The sequence below is a fragment of the Garra rufa genome, chromosome 3, assembly GCF_049309525.1.
Source record: "Garra rufa chromosome 3, GarRuf1.0, whole genome shotgun sequence".
Classification (NCBI taxonomy): Eukaryota; Metazoa; Chordata; class Actinopteri; order Cypriniformes; family Cyprinidae; genus Garra; species Garra rufa.
In genome coordinates this window covers 4,790,679-4,808,658 of record NC_133363.1, presented here as the reverse complement: position 1 = coordinate 4,808,658, position 17,980 = coordinate 4,790,679, and the positions used below count along the sequence as shown (strand labels likewise).

General features: G+C 32.3%; 1 protein-coding gene across 1 annotated transcript in view; it reads right to left on the bottom strand.

Moving 5' to 3' along the window:
• LOC141332015 (coiled-coil domain-containing protein 149-A-like) overlaps positions 1-17,839 on the bottom strand; it is a 21,891-nt gene extending 4,052 nt beyond the window's left edge. Inside the window, exons 1-11 of the mRNA XM_073837090.1 lie at positions 17,690-17,839; positions 16,058-16,219; positions 15,929-15,967; positions 15,727-15,834; positions 14,047-14,163; positions 12,910-13,082; positions 11,867-11,939; positions 10,614-10,698; positions 10,337-10,481; positions 9,972-10,048; positions 67-153 (exon numbers count right to left, since the gene is read on the bottom strand). Of these exons, the coding sequence (XP_073693191.1) occupies positions 67-153; positions 9,972-10,048; positions 10,337-10,481; positions 10,614-10,698; positions 11,867-11,939; positions 12,910-13,082; positions 14,047-14,163; positions 15,727-15,834; positions 15,929-15,967; positions 16,058-16,219; positions 17,690-17,740 (1,117 nt within the window). The 5' untranslated portion in view covers positions 17,741-17,839. The remainder of the gene's footprint in view (positions 1-66; positions 154-9,971; positions 10,049-10,336; positions 10,482-10,613; positions 10,699-11,866; positions 11,940-12,909; positions 13,083-14,046; positions 14,164-15,726; positions 15,835-15,928; positions 15,968-16,057; positions 16,220-17,689) is intronic.
• Positions 17,840-17,980: the final 141 nt, after the last annotated feature.

The window sequence follows — 17,980 nt, the reverse complement described above, 5'->3', positions numbered from 1 at the left end:
CTTCAGCCTCTTGGCGGGACGATTAGCAAATGGCAGATTTGGTTACACACAATTACACCGGCTCACCTGCAGCAGGTTGTGGGTTGGTGGTTTTCTGTGGACGGTCGATGGAGGACAGAGGAGCGGCGCTCAGAGTGATGGCATCTCGGCCTCCTGTTGAACATCACAGAGATCAGCTTTCATCATTTACACTGAGAGAATACTGTTAGCAATGGACCAATAGACAATATAACTGGTAACAATGCAGTATAATAAAATGAAAACAAAACTAAATATTTAATTATATGATAAAATGCCTTTAAATATTTAAATGTGACCCTGGACCACAAAACCAGTCATAAGGTTAAATTTGACAAAACTGAGATTTATACATCATATGAAAGCTCAATAAATAAGCTTTCTATTGATGTATGGTTTGTTAGGATAGGACAATATTTGACTGAGATACATCTATTTGAAATCAGAAATCTGAGGATGCAAAAAAAATCAAAAAGACTGAGAAAATCACCTTTAAAGTTGTCCAAATTAGGTTCTTAACAATGCATATTACAAATCAAAAATTACATTTTGATATGTTTACAGTAGGAATTTTACAAAAAATCTTCATGGAACATGATCTTTACTTAATTTCTTAATGATTTTTGGCATAAAAGAAAAATCAAAAATTTTGACCCATGCAATGTATTTTTGGCTATTGCTACAAATATACCCCAGCGACTTAAGACTGGTTTTGTGGTCCAGGGTCACAAATATTAATTTTGTAACAATTGAAATAACCTGATTATTGAAAATTGTTCAAAACTGAGTTATCTGGTTTTACAAATAAACTTCATATATAAATGTAAGCATTTATTTAATGCAATTTCAATTCTATCAGAGAGTAGCTGGCTTAAAATAAAGATATATGGTGTAAAGATGCAATGTTGCATAAAAGCAACAAAAAATCCAGATGTGAACCAACAAAGTGTCTAGTGTCAGATGGCACTGATGCTGCTTTGTTTCTGTGTAAATGAGCAAAAAAGCAGCCTTAAACTTTGAGTATCATGAAAATATTTATTTTAGCTCATATTGTACCTTGACTCATATCTAATTGAATAGTTCTATATTCATACTTGATTTTTCCTGTCCAAATGCTTTATTTCCAGCATTTAACAGTCAAAGGCATGTAAATACACCTTCCTCTACGCAGTTTTTGTACTGCCTTTCCAGAATGAAGATGACACAACGTATGACAGGAGACAATAAAATCTCTGGAGGATGTCAGTGGTCAATGATGAATCCAAAATCTCACTCAAACCCAAAATTAAACACAGCTCTCCCACACAAAAGGTGGCAGTTTTCTAGCAGTACGTATGTAGAGTGAAATGGATCAGACGGGCCACATGCGCTCGCACACAGGAAGACTTCAGCCGATCTCATCTGTCTTCATTAGTACTGGCTGCATGCATCACAGGTTAATGCCATATGTTTCCCACAGGGGACTGAGCACTATATGCTGGAGCCGTCCAAACACCGGACACCAGCGTCTGATCTGTTTACATGACGCTTTTTAGGGCCACTGTGCTACGAAACACAATAAACAGGAGAGGAACAAGGACTATAGCAGCACTACGTATGAGAGATCAGAAGTCTTGTATAGTGGCCACAAAAAGATACATTTAACCCTATATGTGACCCTGAAGCACAAAACTTAAGTCTTAAGTAGCATATTAAGTAGGTATATTTGTAGCAATAGCCAAAAATACATTGTATGGGTCAAAATTATTGATCTTTCTTTTATGCCAAAAATCATAAGGACATTAAAGATTATGTTCCATGAAGATATTTTGTAAATTTTCTACCATAAATATATTAAAACTTCATTTTCATTTAGAAATATGCATTGCTAAGAACTTCATTTGGACAACTTAAAAAGTGATTTTCTCAATATTTAGATTTATTTTTGCATCCTCAGATTGTAGATTTTTAAATAGCGTCATAAAAAACATACATCAATGGAAAGCTTTTTTATTCAGCTTCTAGATGCTGTATAAATCTCAATTTAAAAAAACTGACCCTTATAACTGGTTTTGTGGTCCAGGGTCACATACTTCATATGCAAATTTAAAGGCCTCTAAATGATCAACATTCAAACTATATTTGACTTATGAAAATTACAAATATGTAATTAAAATTAAATAACATTACATTTCTTAAATAATGTAATAATTGATATTTTAATAAAATGCATACACATGTAAAATTATGTGTTATGATTTCTAAATATAACAGATTATTAAATTGTTAAAATTACACACTATAAAGCAAATGATTTTTTATGTTTTTAAAGAAGTCTTTTCTGCTCACCAAGCCTGCATTTATTTTATTCAAAGTACAGAAAAAACTGTACAATTTTGAAATATTTTTTACTATTTAACATAACAGTTTTCTATTTGAATATATTTTAAAATGTAATTTATTTCTGTGATTTGAAAGCTGAATTTTTAACATTACTCCAGTCACATGATCCTTCAGAAATCATTCTAATATTCTGATTTGCTGCTCAAAAAAAAAAACATTTATTCTTATTATTATTTTGAAAATAAGTTTTCTTTAATGAATATAAAGTTCAGAAGAACAGCATTTATCTGAAATATTAATCTTCTGTAACATTATGAATTTCTTTATCATCACTTTTAATCAATTTAAAGCATCCTTGATAAATAAAAGTATTAATTTCTATAATTTAATAACCAAAAATAAATGTTACAAAAGTTTTTTTTATTTCAGATAAATGCTGATGTATGGATCTTTCTATTCTTCCGAAGAATCCTGAAAAAAAAAAACTCAACTATTTTAAATATTAATAATAATAATAATAATAATAGTTTCTTGAACAGCAAATCAGCATATTAGAATGATTTCTGAAGGATCATGTGACCTCTAGACTGGAGTAATGATGCTGAAAGTTCAGCTTTGAACACAGGAATGAATTATATTTTAAAATATATTCAATTAGAAAGCAATTATATTAAATAGTAAAAATATTTCAAAATTTTACTGTTTTTGCTGTACTTTGCCGACGGGGTCCAAAACAACATTTTACTAAAGAATCTTCTTTTGTGCTCCACAGAAAGTCATACAGCTTCGGAATGACATGAGGTGAGTAAATGAAGACAAAATGTTCATTTTTGGGTGAACTATCCCTTTAACTGTGGTTCAAGTGTTCAAACCTATTTTGGGGCACTTCATGTAAATCTACAGAAATGCTCCTACACTGACAGCTGATAGCAGCCGTGGGCCTCCATATGGTCCTCTGGACTTCTTGAAGATCTCAAGAGAGGCTTTATTTTTAAGAGGCACTGAAATGATGCTGTACGCTCAACTTTCTTTGTTTGAAAAGGTCATTGGTGTGTTATGGAGAGCGGCGTCTGAGCTAATTAAAAAGTCAGGCTAATTCTGTATGCCGAACAGCATGGAGCTTCACCGCGGCAGCTTCACAGCCCGCTGTGCAAAGCAGGATGGATGGATGAGAGGCGATCCCCACCTGGCAGCTGCCCATCCATCCATTCATTCACTGCTTGTCCCTGCAGCACACTGGGGAACAAAACCATCTAGTTTTACGGACAAACCGAGCCTCGCGTCACGTCGTACGGCTCGGAAGCCACAGAAGTCGGCGCTAAATTCCTCTCGTGGTGACTTCTGGCAAACTTCAAACAAGAAAGGATCTCTCTCACTCGCTGTTTTGTCATTGCGATGGCAGGTAAAAAGAGTCGTGAGGAGAAAACAAGTTTAAGTCAGACAGGCTGTACTGACAGGAAACAAGGAAACAAGCACAGCCTGTCACCCAAACAGACAACATGAAAAAAAAAAAAAAAAGACCAGGACGTCCAAAACTCTTCTATTTTCTCTCTGGAAATAAAGGTGTGCTTAATTTCCTTTGTGAAAAAAGAAGCATACTTTAGCAAGCTTTTAAAATAAGTACTTATTGTGGAAATAATAAAGTAAAACACATACTTAAGTGTGAACTGAATGTAATGATTGTTAATTACAATTAAATGAAAGTTTGTTATAGTTTACATTTATAAAAAAAATTAAGTAGCTGAACTTTAGGGTGCTTTTTGAATCACTTTAGTAGGACTTAAGTTTTTTATGTCACTTCATAATTCTTTTGTTTTTTGAAATGTAACAGTGTGAACTGACTGTAATGTTTTCTTAAACTTAAGTGCATGTTAATTGCAATTTGATTATTGTTTTTTGACCCACTTAAGTAGGACTTAAGTACATTTTTATATGTAACTTCATAATGACTTTTTTTGTTCTTTAAATATCAATAATTTATGGTACAATATACTTAAGTGTAAACTGAATGTAAATGTTTTCATATGCTTAAGTGCATGTTAACTGCAATTAAATGGAAGTGTTATAGTTTACACTTAAAATAAATGCAATTATCTGAACTTTAGAGTGCATTTTGGCCCACTTAAGTACGCTTTTATGTGCAACTTCATAATTACTTATTTTGTTTTTGAAACATAAAAGTCTGAACCGAATGTAATGTTTTCTTACACTTAAGTGCACGTTAATTGCAATTTGATTATTGCTTTTGACCAACTTAAGTAGGGCTTAAGTAAATTTTTATGAGTAACTTCATAATTACTTTTGCTTTGTTTTTTTATCAAAAAAATCAATAATTTATGGTATAATATACTTAAGTGTGAACTGAATGTAAAGATGTCAGGCACTTAAGTGCATGTTAATTGCAATTAAATGAAAGTTTTTAATAGTTTAAATGTATAATGCAATTAGCTGAACTTTAAAGTGCTTTTTGACCCACTTAAGTAAGTTTTTATATGTAACTTTATAATTATTTCTTTTAATGTTTGAAATATAAAAGTGTGAACTGAATGTAATGTTTTCTTACACTTAAGTGCACGTTAATTGCAATTTGCTTATTTAACCAACCAAGTAGGGCTTAAGTACATTTTTATAAATAACTTCATAATTACTTCTTTTGTTTTTGAAATATCAATCATTTTCTTTCACTAACATACACTTTGGTGCAATTTTAAAAGTTATGCATTTAAATACATTTGGTAATTAAAATTTGTGAAAATGAAGTTGTAATTTAGTATATTTAAAATATACTAACTTTAAAAATTATATTTAAGAACTTTACATGTACTTTAGTATGTTAGTCAACACTTAAAAAATAAGAGTACTTGTATAAAGCACAACAAGAAATTAAACATCTTTTAAAATGTATTTTAAATAGGGCTGGGACACGATTAATCGCGATTAATCGCATCCAAAATAAAAGTTTATGTTAACATACTAAATGTGTGTTTACTGTGTATATTTATTATGTATATATAAATACACACACATACATGTATAGACTTTAAAAAATACTTATATGTGTGGATAGTTATATTTGTATTTAATTTAGATTATATATAGAATTATAAATATTTTATCTATTTTAATTTAATTTTTATTTTCAGTTTTCTTTAATATACATGTTTGTGTGTGTATTTATATATACATAATAAATATACACAGTAAACACACATTTAGTATGTTAACATAAACTTTTATTTTGGATGCGATTAATCGCGATTAATCGTGTCCCAGCCCTAATTTTAAAGTAAAACTTTTAAGCTGATACTACAAAGTTCACTTCTTAAAAGTGTACTTAAGTGTGTTCAGAAACAATCACAAAAGTGCCTTATTAAGTCACTTATGTGGCCTTTTATTTAATTAATATTGCATTATCTGCAAGTACAGTTTTTAAAAATAAATGTCAAAGAATTGAAGTACAGAACAAGTGCACATTTTAAGCACACTTTTTTTCCACAAGGGTCATGTTGGCAAATATGTCTTATTCTGACACCTACTGGCATGGAGAAAGCTTCACGCAAAACATTAATTATGAATGCTCTATCTATAAAACAACAATTTATTTATTTGTGACCAGATGTCCAAGTAGATATCAGCATAAAGAAAGTATTATTCAGGTGGTCATGTGATCTCAACATGTCTGCCCCCATGCGCCCATTCACTCCATGTAAAATTAATCATCTTTTATTAGGCTATTGACATGACTTAAGTCTCCATCTCACACAATTGCAAACCACTTTAATCATATTTACCCAAAGTACTCTTAATTCAAACTTCAAAATTTTTTAATGAGGAAAAAATTAGCGAGTGCACCTTTAACTTTCTCCTGTTCATTTCTGCAAGGCCACCGACTCTGCCATTCGATCACGTTCATAGACTGAGCCGTGATCCTCTCTCTCATCCACAAAGTTCCCTAATAATACCACATTCCCCAAATGTGTTTGTAATGTGGGCAATCAGTTTCAGTAATGGATGCTTGTCACTTTTTATGGCGGCAGAACGACGTCTTATGACATGTGAGCATCTGATCTGCTCTTCAGTGGAAGTGCTTTACTACCCTCTTATGGACAGGGACTGTAAGTACTTTTCTTGAAGCTAGGACTTGTATGACTATTTTAGAAAAATAGGCCTATGTGGGCACTTGTTAAATGGCCCATATAAGAAATTAAGTGAGGACTTTGAATCTAAGCTAAAGTCTGTGCATTAGTAGTGCTTTGGCAAGTCAAGCATCACTATTACTATTGCTCATACTTAGGTTAGTGATTTGAAACAACCCCTAACTGGAAGATTAAAGCATGCTATTACTTTTCTTAGTGATCATACTTGCAAATTTTGCCTGGTAGGCAGTAAAATAAAAGAAATTGGGGCAGAACCCAGAATCACAGAGAGATTTAAATAAATGTCCTTGTCAATAACACTGCATTAAAGCAATGCTTCACCCAAAAATTAATGTTTTGCTGAAAATATGCTCACTTTCAGGCCATCCAAGATGTAGATGAGTTGGTTTCTTCATCAGATTTGGAGAAATGTAGCGTTACTTGCTCACCAATAGATCCTCTGCAGTGAATGGGTGCCGTCAGAATTAGAGTCCAAACAGCTGATAAAAACATCACAGCAATCCACATGTAATCCACACCACTCAAGTCCATTTAATGTCTTGAGCTGCACGTTTGTAAGAAACAAATCCATCATTAAGGTGTTTTAAGATTAAATCATTGCTACTGGCCAAAATATGAGTCCATAATTCATAATAATGCTTCCTCAAGTGAAAAAGTCCATCCTCATTGTCCCTTCCAATCAAAATCCACCCACACATTTGTTTAGAGCTGTTTTTGCTTTCATATTTTCTCCTGATTCAGACGAGACAATTTCTTCACTGGAGGAAGCAATATTATGGATCATGGACTCGTATTTTACCCACAAGCAACCATTTGAAGTTTAAAACGTCTTAATGATGGATTTGTTTCTTACAATCACACTGTTTTGTGCTTCACAATATGTTAATTGATGGACTACAGTAGTCTGGATTGCTTGTGGATTATTGTGATGTTTTTATCAGCTGTTTGGACTCTCATTCTGACGGCACCCATTCACTGCAGAGGATCCGTTGGTGAGCAAGTGATGCTAAATTTCTTCAAATATGTTTCTATGAAGAAACAAACTCATCGACATCTTGGATGACCTGAGGGTGAGTATATTTGAAGCAATTTTTCATTTTTGTGTGAATTATTTCTGGCGGAGACACTACAGGCAAAAATGCTGTTTTTTCATGCACCTATCAGGTTTGAGATTTTGGGCTTTTTGGTTGTTCATAAAGTGTTTTTTCAGACTAGTGGAAAGAAAACATCAAAAACACTGTTAAGTGTTTCTTTTATAGAACTATCTATTTGTGTCAATAGATTTCAATTACAATACATATTTTTAAAGGGGTCATCGGGTGCAAAACTAACTTTTACATGTTGTTTGAACTTTCAAAATGCAGTTTAAATGCAGCTTCAAAGGGCTCTAAATGATCCCAGCCAAGGAATAAGGGTCTTATAGCAAAACGAACGATCTGTTATTTTCTAAAAAAAAAAAAAAAAAATCAAATTTACATACTTTTTAACCTCAAAAGCTCTGTGTATTCCGGTTCATGACAGTTAGGGTATGCCAAAAAACTCATCCCATTTCATTTTCTCCTCCAACTTTAAAATCATCCTACATCGCTGCAGAAGTACCAACCCAGCATTTACAAAGTGAATGTGCAAAGAAGACCAACACCTTTTACAAAAAAGGTAAAACATTGATGAAGGATGATTTTGAAGCTGCAGAACTAAAGGAGATTGGAGTTTTTCAATGCAGAGCTAGACAAGACGAGCATTTGAGGTTAAAAAGTAGATCAAAATGTAAAAATAACAGACTGTTTCACTAGGTAAGGCCCTTTTTCCTTGACTGGGTTTGTTTAGAGACCTTCGAAACTGCACTGAATCTACATTTAGGAACTACATTTCAAACTCGGGGGCACCATAGAAGTCCACTATATGGAGAGAAATTCTGAAATGTTTTTCTCAAAAAACATAATTTCTTTATGACTGAAGAAAGAAAGACATGAACATCTTGAAAGACAAGGGGGTGAGTAAATTATCTATAATTTTTTGTCCTGGAAGTAAACTTCTCTTTTAATTGACCCAACACAATAGGTCTAAATACAATAACAGGAGCTGATAGTTCTCAGCACATTTCAGAAAGCTAAAATCTCTGTCACTTGATTGACTGTTTCTGGCTGCTTCCTGACGCTGAGGAATAGCTGATGAGTGATTTCACAAATCGCTGTCAGTCGTCCCATATATTTTTGGAAGAAAACCTGGCGTGCACTACAGACATTGACAAATGCGGTGTGAACGCATTTATTCTTAACACATTAATGTCCCATCTGAATACCTGCTAATGAATAAAAAAGCTGCATATCTCAGTACGAGTACTGCTTCTTAATAATGAAATATTTGAACATTCAGTGCTGATCCTGCTGATAGATTAAGACTATTCTGAACATTTGTAATCCGTTCATAAGGGAGTCATCAAAAGTGCTGATATTTGTAAATCATGTACAATACATTTCTTCAATAAAACACTACTTTTGAAAAGAGTAGTTGAAATGTTTTCAGACTCTAAATTATATGCTAATTGCAAATAGAGTGCTTTCTGGCACACTTAAGTAGGATTTAAGTACTTCTTTATATGTCGTTTCCAATTTACATTAAAAAAAATGGTTGAAGTACTGCTGAATGTACTGACAAGCATTAATGATCAACTTAAAAGTGACCCTGAACCACAAAACCAGTCATAAGGGCAAATTTTATTAAATTGAGATTTATACATCATCTAAAAGCTGGTAAATAAGCTTTCCATTGATGTATGATTTGTTAGGATAGGGTGATATTTGGTCGAGATACAACTTTAAATGTTGTAAAACAAATAATATTGAGAAAATTGCATTTAAAGTTGTCCAACTTAAGTTCTCAGAAATGCATATTAAAAAAGAAAAATTAAGTTTTGATACAATTAAGGTAAGATATTTACAAAATATCTTCATGCACTGTAAAAAGTTTTCACCAGATTCAACTTAAAAACCTAAACTCAGCAGCTGCCTTAAGTTTTTAAGTTTAATCAGCTTAAAACTACAAGTCATTTTAACTGATTACAATAAAAATGAGTTGATATAACTTGTGAGTTGAAATGACTCAAGTTGATTTAACTTAAAATCTTAAGGCAGCTGCTAAACTTACATTTTTAAGTTGAAACTGGTGAAAACTTTTTACAGTGTGGAATGTGACTTTTACTTAATATCCTAATGATTTTGGGCATAAAATAAAATATACTCGCACGACTTATGACTGGTTTTATAGTCCAGGTTCACATACAGTATATGCTTTAATGTAATTTCTATTGAAAATGTACCTTATGTGTTTAAATATATTATAAACAAAAAGATTGTCAGATATTCAATAGATTAATCAGTCAAAATAATAATTCCCACTAGCCCAAAAGAAAAATATCAACAAATGAAAAATGAAAAACACAAAAAATGTGATCAAAAAGCAAAAGACACTCACCTGGGAGACTCCAAAGTCCAGAAATTTCCAAAGTCTTCAGCTTTCTCTCCAAATCAGAAACTCTGTTTCCCAGAATTCTTTAAGGCACAATAAATTTACTCAAAATGAATTTATGTATAACCCGATATATATCTTTCTCTCATAACTTTGTATATGAAACTTATTTGAAAGCTATTTAAACATACACTGTACAAAATGTTTCGTTTTTTTTATTATAGTTAAAAACACAAAAAATTTGAGTCATTCTACTTCAATATTTTACATTAAATTCAACTTTACTTGCAGTTTCTTTGTGATTAACTGCGAAATTTGCTTGCAGTTTTTGAGTGCAATAAAAACAGTCAAGTACAAATGGACACACAAACCTGTTGGTCTGTCTTTGGTGTTGAATGATTATGTTCTTCTCGTGAATGGTCTCCAGTAAAGCTGTCGCTAAAGACTTCAGGTCTGCGATAGACTGAGGTGTGGCTGGTAAACTGCAACCATTATCCTCTGACAACAAACCCTGCACTGCAAACAGCAGGAATAGAGGAGTGAATAAGTCTACACAAGCGAATGCTCTCATATGACATGCTGAATTACTTCCTTGTTAGTTCAGATCTTTAAGCTTCTAAAAAAAAAGCAAACACATGAGTTGAGAACCTTGTTTAGGAGAAAGGACTCCGGTAAGAGCACTGCTGTTAGACTTGCCACCAATCTCAGGGTTTCTTCTGCGATCCAGAGCAGTCTATAAGATATACAGAAAGTATTGAAATATTATAACACAATATAAAAGCTGTGTAACAGACTTATCCTTATAAAAAAAGTTTATTCAAGTGGTCCATTAGTATACTTCTTTTAGTCTACTTTTTATGTACTTCTCAGAAATATACTTTAAATGACTTTTAAGTATACTTGACTTATACTTAGATATTTTTTGAGCTACACTTGTGCTGTTTTTTAATTGTATATGCTTATATGCTAGGAGCGCTGTTGCACATCTTCTGAAAAGAATTTCCAAAACAGTGAAGAAACAGAAACAACAGATGCTTCCACATGTAATTTAACACAATCATCAGACATAAAACAGCATCAAAACCATAGATTAGGAAAATTGTGTAATGTCATGGAATAAAATGTCGATCCATGAAGAGGTAATAATGACTGTCAAGCTTTGGGGTGTTGATCAATTCCATCTACGTTTTGATTTTAATAAATAGTCTTTTTTTTTAGCTTTTTGAATGTTGTTTATTTATTTTTATTTATGAAACTTACCCACATTCAAGTGTTTATAAAAAAAAATAATGCATGAAACTAGATTTTTTTTGTTTACATGCATTGTTTATTGTTCTTTCTTTTGATGTTTTGTATGTTCAGAACAAAATATATACAAATAATTATAATAATAAAGATGAATCTTTAATAATATATAATGGGGACATAATAGTATGCTTAAAGTGTGATGTAAATTTCACTTAAAGAAAACTTACAAGTATACTTGCAGTATAAAACTACTAAACTAGTATTTTACTGAGACTACACTTCAACGTGTACTAAATATGCATAAAAAGTATTTAATTAGTAAACTATCAGTATTCCTATACGTTCACTTTTAGTATACTTGCAGTACAAACTGAAAACATAGATGTAAACTAGTTGCGTATTCAAAGTTTACTACTGTTATACTTAAAGTATACTTAAAAGTATACTTTTATGTACTAGAAAGTGGGCCAATTTAGTCCCAAGGAGTATTGAAAAAGTACGATACTACTAGTACACTGATATACTACATAAAGTATACTTAAAAATATACTTGAACTTCACTTAAGTATACTTAATAAAACAAACTTTAAGTATGCTGTTTTTGGTAAGAGTAATCGTGATTAAACCTAATAAATCTGACTTCTCAGCCTTACCTTATATTTCTGTATGTTACTCTTCAGCAAACTGACCTCCTCTTGAACTTGTTTGAATCTGTCTTGCAAGTATCTGCAATACAACAAAAACTTTTGTTGCATGAAAAATACATCTCATCTGATCTGCAAACCAAAAGATAAAAGATTACCAAATGCATTCAGTTTAAAACTCTGGAATAAGTTTTAAATGCTAAAAACCTAATGAAGACTCTATAAAACCAGCTTCAAATGGTTTTTGCATGGTTTCTGTCAGGTCCTTTGTAGTCACCAGCTAGCTATGACTGGTCTAAATGACTAATCAGTGGCTGAAAGGGTAGTTAGACCTAGTAGTCCAACTAGAACCAGCCTCAATAAACCTTAAAGGGGGCCTAAATTTTGCATAGAATTATTTAAAATAAGACAAAAAAAATTATTTATTTTAGTTATGTATTTTTTAATTTATGTAGTTATTTATTTTATTTATTTATTTATTTTTGTGAAGAAGGAATATAAGGAAGCCTAATTAAAAAATGATTTCTAGATATCATGTAAATTAAACTGTGAGTAAAAATATTTTTTTAAAACCCTTATTCAGTAAAATACAGCTGGAAAAGTAAAATGTATTGGTTATGAAAAAATGTAAGAAATTATTGTTTTATCGTTTTAAAAAAAAGTATCCAATAAATTACAAACAACTGGGAAAATCAAGTTAACTGGTTAACAAATTGGTAAAATTCCAAGTAAAAATGATTAATTAACAATTAAAAATATCTGAAAAATTACAAAACATTTTATTATTATTAGTATTATTATTTTATATGTATATAATTATCAGTTACTTATTTTCTATTTTATCTGTGGACAATTCTAATTTCTGTAAATTTAAAAAAAAAAATGTTAGAAAACAAAACGCAGTCATTACAGCAGATATACTAGAAGAAACCCAGCCTGCAATTGAAGGCCTTAAAAAATTGCTGAGGACAATGGAGTGCCCAAGGAGTCTAAATGGTTGAGAACCAGTGCATTAAACATAATACTGACAAGCTACATAAACACTCCCTGACTTGTTTTCCATGCAGAGGGCATCTACATCGATGATACGTTTCTCCTGGCCACCGAGGATGTGATTCAGCTCGAGGTTGAGACGTTCAGCCTTCTCCTTGAACACAGTTCTCTCTGCCTTTATATCCTCTAGTTCATCGCTCAGTGTCTTCAGACTGTGTTCAAGCTCTTCTCTCTTAAAAAAAAAAAAAAAAAAAGATTCTTACAAAGTGCTGTATTTGAATAACTATGATTATAGTGCAAATGTGATTAGGACACAAGAAAGATCATGAAGAAGGTCAAAACATCACCCTTTGAGAATCTGCAAAATGTTAAATATTTTACTAAAATAAGAGGGATCATACAAAATGTTATTGTTCATTTAGTACTGACCTGAATAAGATATTTCACATAAAAGATGTTTACATAGAGTCCACAGTTTATTTTGATTGTTTTGTTTAGTGATAGTTGTTCATGAGTCCCTTATTTGTCCTGAAGAGTTAAAGTGCCTGCTGTTCTTCAGAAAAATCCTTCAGGTCACATAAAATCTTTGGTTTTCCAGTACTTATGTGCATTTGAACCCTTTCCAACAATGACTGTTTGATTTTGAGATCCATCTTTTCACACTGAGGACAACTGAGGGACTCATATGCAACTATTACAGAAGGTTCAAACGCTCACTGATGCTCCAGAAGGAAAAACCACATTAAGGTACATTAAGAGCCAGGGGGTGAAAACTTCTGGAATTTGAAGATCAGGTTAAATGTAACCTATTTTGTCTTTTTGGAAACATGTAACTATCTTCTGAATTGCAATATTAAAAGAAAAAATAAGAAAAATGTATATCTCCATTCACCCCCGGCTCTTAATGCATCGTTTTCCTTTCTGGAGCATCAGTGAGTGTTTGATCCTTCTGTAATAGTTGCATATGAGTCCCTCAGTTGTCCTCAGGGTGAAAAGATGGAGCTCAAAATCATACAGTCATTGTTGGAAAGGGCTCAAATACACAAAAATGTTGGAAAACCAAATTCTGCTGGAAAAGCAGATTCTGAAATGGAGATGTAAACTTTTGACCTAACTGTATGTTGCTCTTATTCACTCGAACTGCAATAAAGGAATCATTAATGGGAGTCATATAAAACCTAAACATAAAAACGCACATGCAGTGCTGCTTTCTCCAGTTGCCTAACCAGATCCTCACGCTCATGAGCAGGGAAATGTCTGACCCCGACTTCATCGTCCCCAAGCCTCTGTTTGGTGATGGTCATTCTTAACAGCTGTGAAGGGAAGATGAAAACAAAAATGGATATATTTGTATAACAATACCTAGTTTTTTTTGCATTCATGCACTCAGGGATTGAAATTATTTTTTTCACTCATCAGCCAATTTGGCTACTAACTTTAAAAGTTACTGGCCATAACTTCTACTAGCCAAATAAAATAAAAAAAAACACGGAAATAAACCAACAGCTTGAGGCTGTCTACACCGGACGTGACAAAGCGATCGTTGCAAATCATTTGGTGTCAGTACTATGGGTGTGTGATACTTACATAAAACAATATCTCAATATTTTCTGGGATTTTATCGATAACGGTATTGATAAAGATAATTATTAGTTATTGTGTGTGGACTAACTTCTAACTAACTGACTCCTGACTTCTTTGATATTCTTCATATTCTGAGTGGCCAGTTTACTGCAGTGCATCATCTTTTGAGTTAAATTCTTACACTTAATCAGTCAATAATAATAATAATGCATTTAGGCTGTAACCAAACAAATGAAATCAGTATTAACAAAAAATCATCTTTGCAGAAGTTGCATTTAAGGTGCCATTTAGACACATTTACACACAGTTTAATGAAGCCCAGAGAGACATGGAATGCTTTAACTTGCAGTTACAAATGCATACATAATGTTTTGATATTTTAAACATAAAACATTGAATACTATTATTTGAAATTATTTTAAAAATGAAAAGCTACTTTAAATGTGAAACTAAAACCGCCAGTAAGAGGCAGTCACTGTTAATAATTGAGTCATTGCGATTGAACCGAATCATTTAAACAGTTGATTCATTCAGGATTCAGCAATCAGACACAAAACAGTGCTGTGGCTGTGTTTGGAATGATTTTTGTTGGAGATATGGAGCAAAAACAGCCAATATGGTGTCTAAAACATACGTCTCTTATTGTTTATTGAACTGTATAAAATCAATATCACTTTTGTAATCATGCTGTTTAAAAAAAAAAAAAAACGGCACTCTTTGTGTGATATTATAACTATATGAAATGATATAAACATATAAATTTTCTGGCCCATATTTTGAATTACATGATCGTTCTTAATGCATATTAATAGACTGATTCATGCAGTGAAAGAATGTGCACATGCACTTAATTCGTCTGACCAGACTTTATCACATAGTTGTGAATGCATGCATTTCTGTTGTTTTTTTGCTTAATACTCCATAATGTCACGATGTCTCGTGAGTTCAGTATTTGTGCTAAACCTGCATAGACTTGGATTGCATGAACTTCCCCAATAAATTAATGAGTGAACATGCACAAAATTCAACCAGCCAGATTGGCAAGTGATTTGACAGCATTAAAGGCCACAGCTGAATTTTACCCACATTTGGCTGGTGTTAATTTTAAACCCTGCTTTTATGCCAATTTTGTGATATCGCATTTTAAAAAACTAGATGTGCATAAAAATCTTAACATGCACCGAATTGATGCGGATATTTTTTAATTCTGTAAAAAAAAAAAAAATGCATAAACTACAATGGAAACACATTTATCAAATAATTTGTTTTGTATAGTTTAATAATTTCTTTACCTTATTGTCTCCCTGTGTCTCAGTGAGTCTCTGAGTCAGTTCCTTTATCTCTTCAGCAAGCTTCTTATTTCTTTCCCTCGAATCCATTAACAACTGAGCCAGACTGACCTGAAGGAAAAGGAAACACAGAAATGCTAAGAGAAGGAGAAAGTGATGACCCTGAGAGAACTCAAAAGGTGAAATATCACAATCATCAACTGACCTGACGACGTTTTTCTGGTGGAAGTGATGAGTCACCATCCTGAAATATTATAAAACATACTTAAGAACTACAAAGCCAAGAAACTTTTACATGTAAATAATAATGCATAGTAAGCATGCAAAGACACACAATTAGTTCCCTGTATTTCTTCTTTAAGCTCTGGTGTGTCTCGCGCAGCTGGTTGGCCATTAGTTTGTACTGGTCTCTCTCCTGCTGACAGCTGTCCAACTCTTTAGACAGAATGAGGAGGGCGTCCTTCTTGCTCTCCAGCTTACGTTTGCATATTAAGAACTACAGTAACAAAGTACAAAAGTATCAGTGGTAAAAATGTAAAAATAATAGAATTATTTATTTATAGATAGATATCTACATTACTGGAATACATAACCATAGGTAGTCATAGGTTGCACAAGTACATTTGTAGCAATAGCCAACAATACATTGCAAAGGTCAAAATTATTGATTTTTCTTTTATGCCAAAAATCATTAGGATATTAAGTAAAGATCATGTCCCATGAAGATATTTAGTACATTTTCTAAGGTAAATATATCAGAACTTAATTTTTTATTGGTAGTATGTATTGCATAACTTAATTTGGGCAACTTTAAAGGCAAATTTCTCCATATTTAGATTTTTTCCCACCCTCAGATTCCAGATCAATGAAAAGCTTATTTATTTAGCTTTTAGACTACGTATAAATCTCAATTTCAAAACATTGACCCTTATGACTGGTTTTGGGGTCCAGGGTCACAAATATAATGCAATTGTGAAGCTTAATAAAATATTTTTGAAATCGAAAATATATTTAATTTCAACCTTAACGTACCAAAATGTATTTCAAAATGTATTTTAGGGTGAAAAAAATACATTTCCAACCTTAAAGTAGAATAATAGAACAAATTGATATCAAAATGCACCTACATTTTTTATTTTTTTTTCATTTTGTGTTTTTCAGTTGAATAAAATACTATTTTTCCCTGTATATTTGAGAATTAAGGAAATTATTTAAAAAAGTAAAAAAAATAAAAAAAATAGTCTCGTGTCACGTCTTGTCACATCCCTAATATAAATATATATTACAGACAGTAGTCAACATTTGAAGTGGATCAAAACCTTTAATCAAAGTTCTAAAACCGAAACAATATAAATATAAACCAAATCATTTCCCCAATGGTTCTTAACAAGTGAGCATCAGCGAATTTTTGACAATATTAACATATTTCTTATATTTTATGTCTTGTTTCCAGCCCAAATATCTAAAAATTCTTAAATCAATTAGATTTTTCTTGTTTTCAGAAAAAAACAAGTCAAAATTAAGTGAGTTTCTGCTTAGAAAAAGCAAAATAATATGCCAATGGGCTAAGCAAAAAAATCTTATTTCAAACACAAAAGAAAATCATGTTTTTTGTCTACAAAATCATTCTTGATTTAAGAATTTGTAGATAATTTGACTGTAAACAAGCCAAAAAAATCTAAGTAAGAAAAGCATTTTTTTGCAGTGTTGGAAAACATGTGGTCTGATTATATGAGGTACTTTTTTTAACCCAAATTCAGACAGTTTTGATTATAAACCTGTCACTTTAAACAACGCTAAACCTCGCCACTAATGCGCATTTGATTTAATGTGAGCAATGTAACAAACACTTGTATCCTATGTATCTTTGTTGAGCTCAGGTGGTTAACGATACAGTGCCATATGGAAACAGGCGTCATCATCATCATCATCATCTTCACCGTCGTGTTTTAGTAAAGCAGCTCACCTCGTTCACTAAACCTTGCCAGTCACTTTCACTTCGTTTGGATGTGGTCATTTCTTCCAGCGTTTGGTGATGATTCAGCCTAATGTTTTCAAACCCACAGCTTTCGTGAGCTTCATGCAGAATGAGAGCAGAAACTTCACCCTTCCTCTCAGCCAGTGTTTACTCTGGGTCAGCTGGTGCACAAGATCCGGGTTTGTCAAACTCTCAACCAGCGGCGAGATTCACAATATTAGAGCGGGCGCGGACGACAAACTGTGTATTTCAATAGCGAATTAATCAAACAATGTGCAG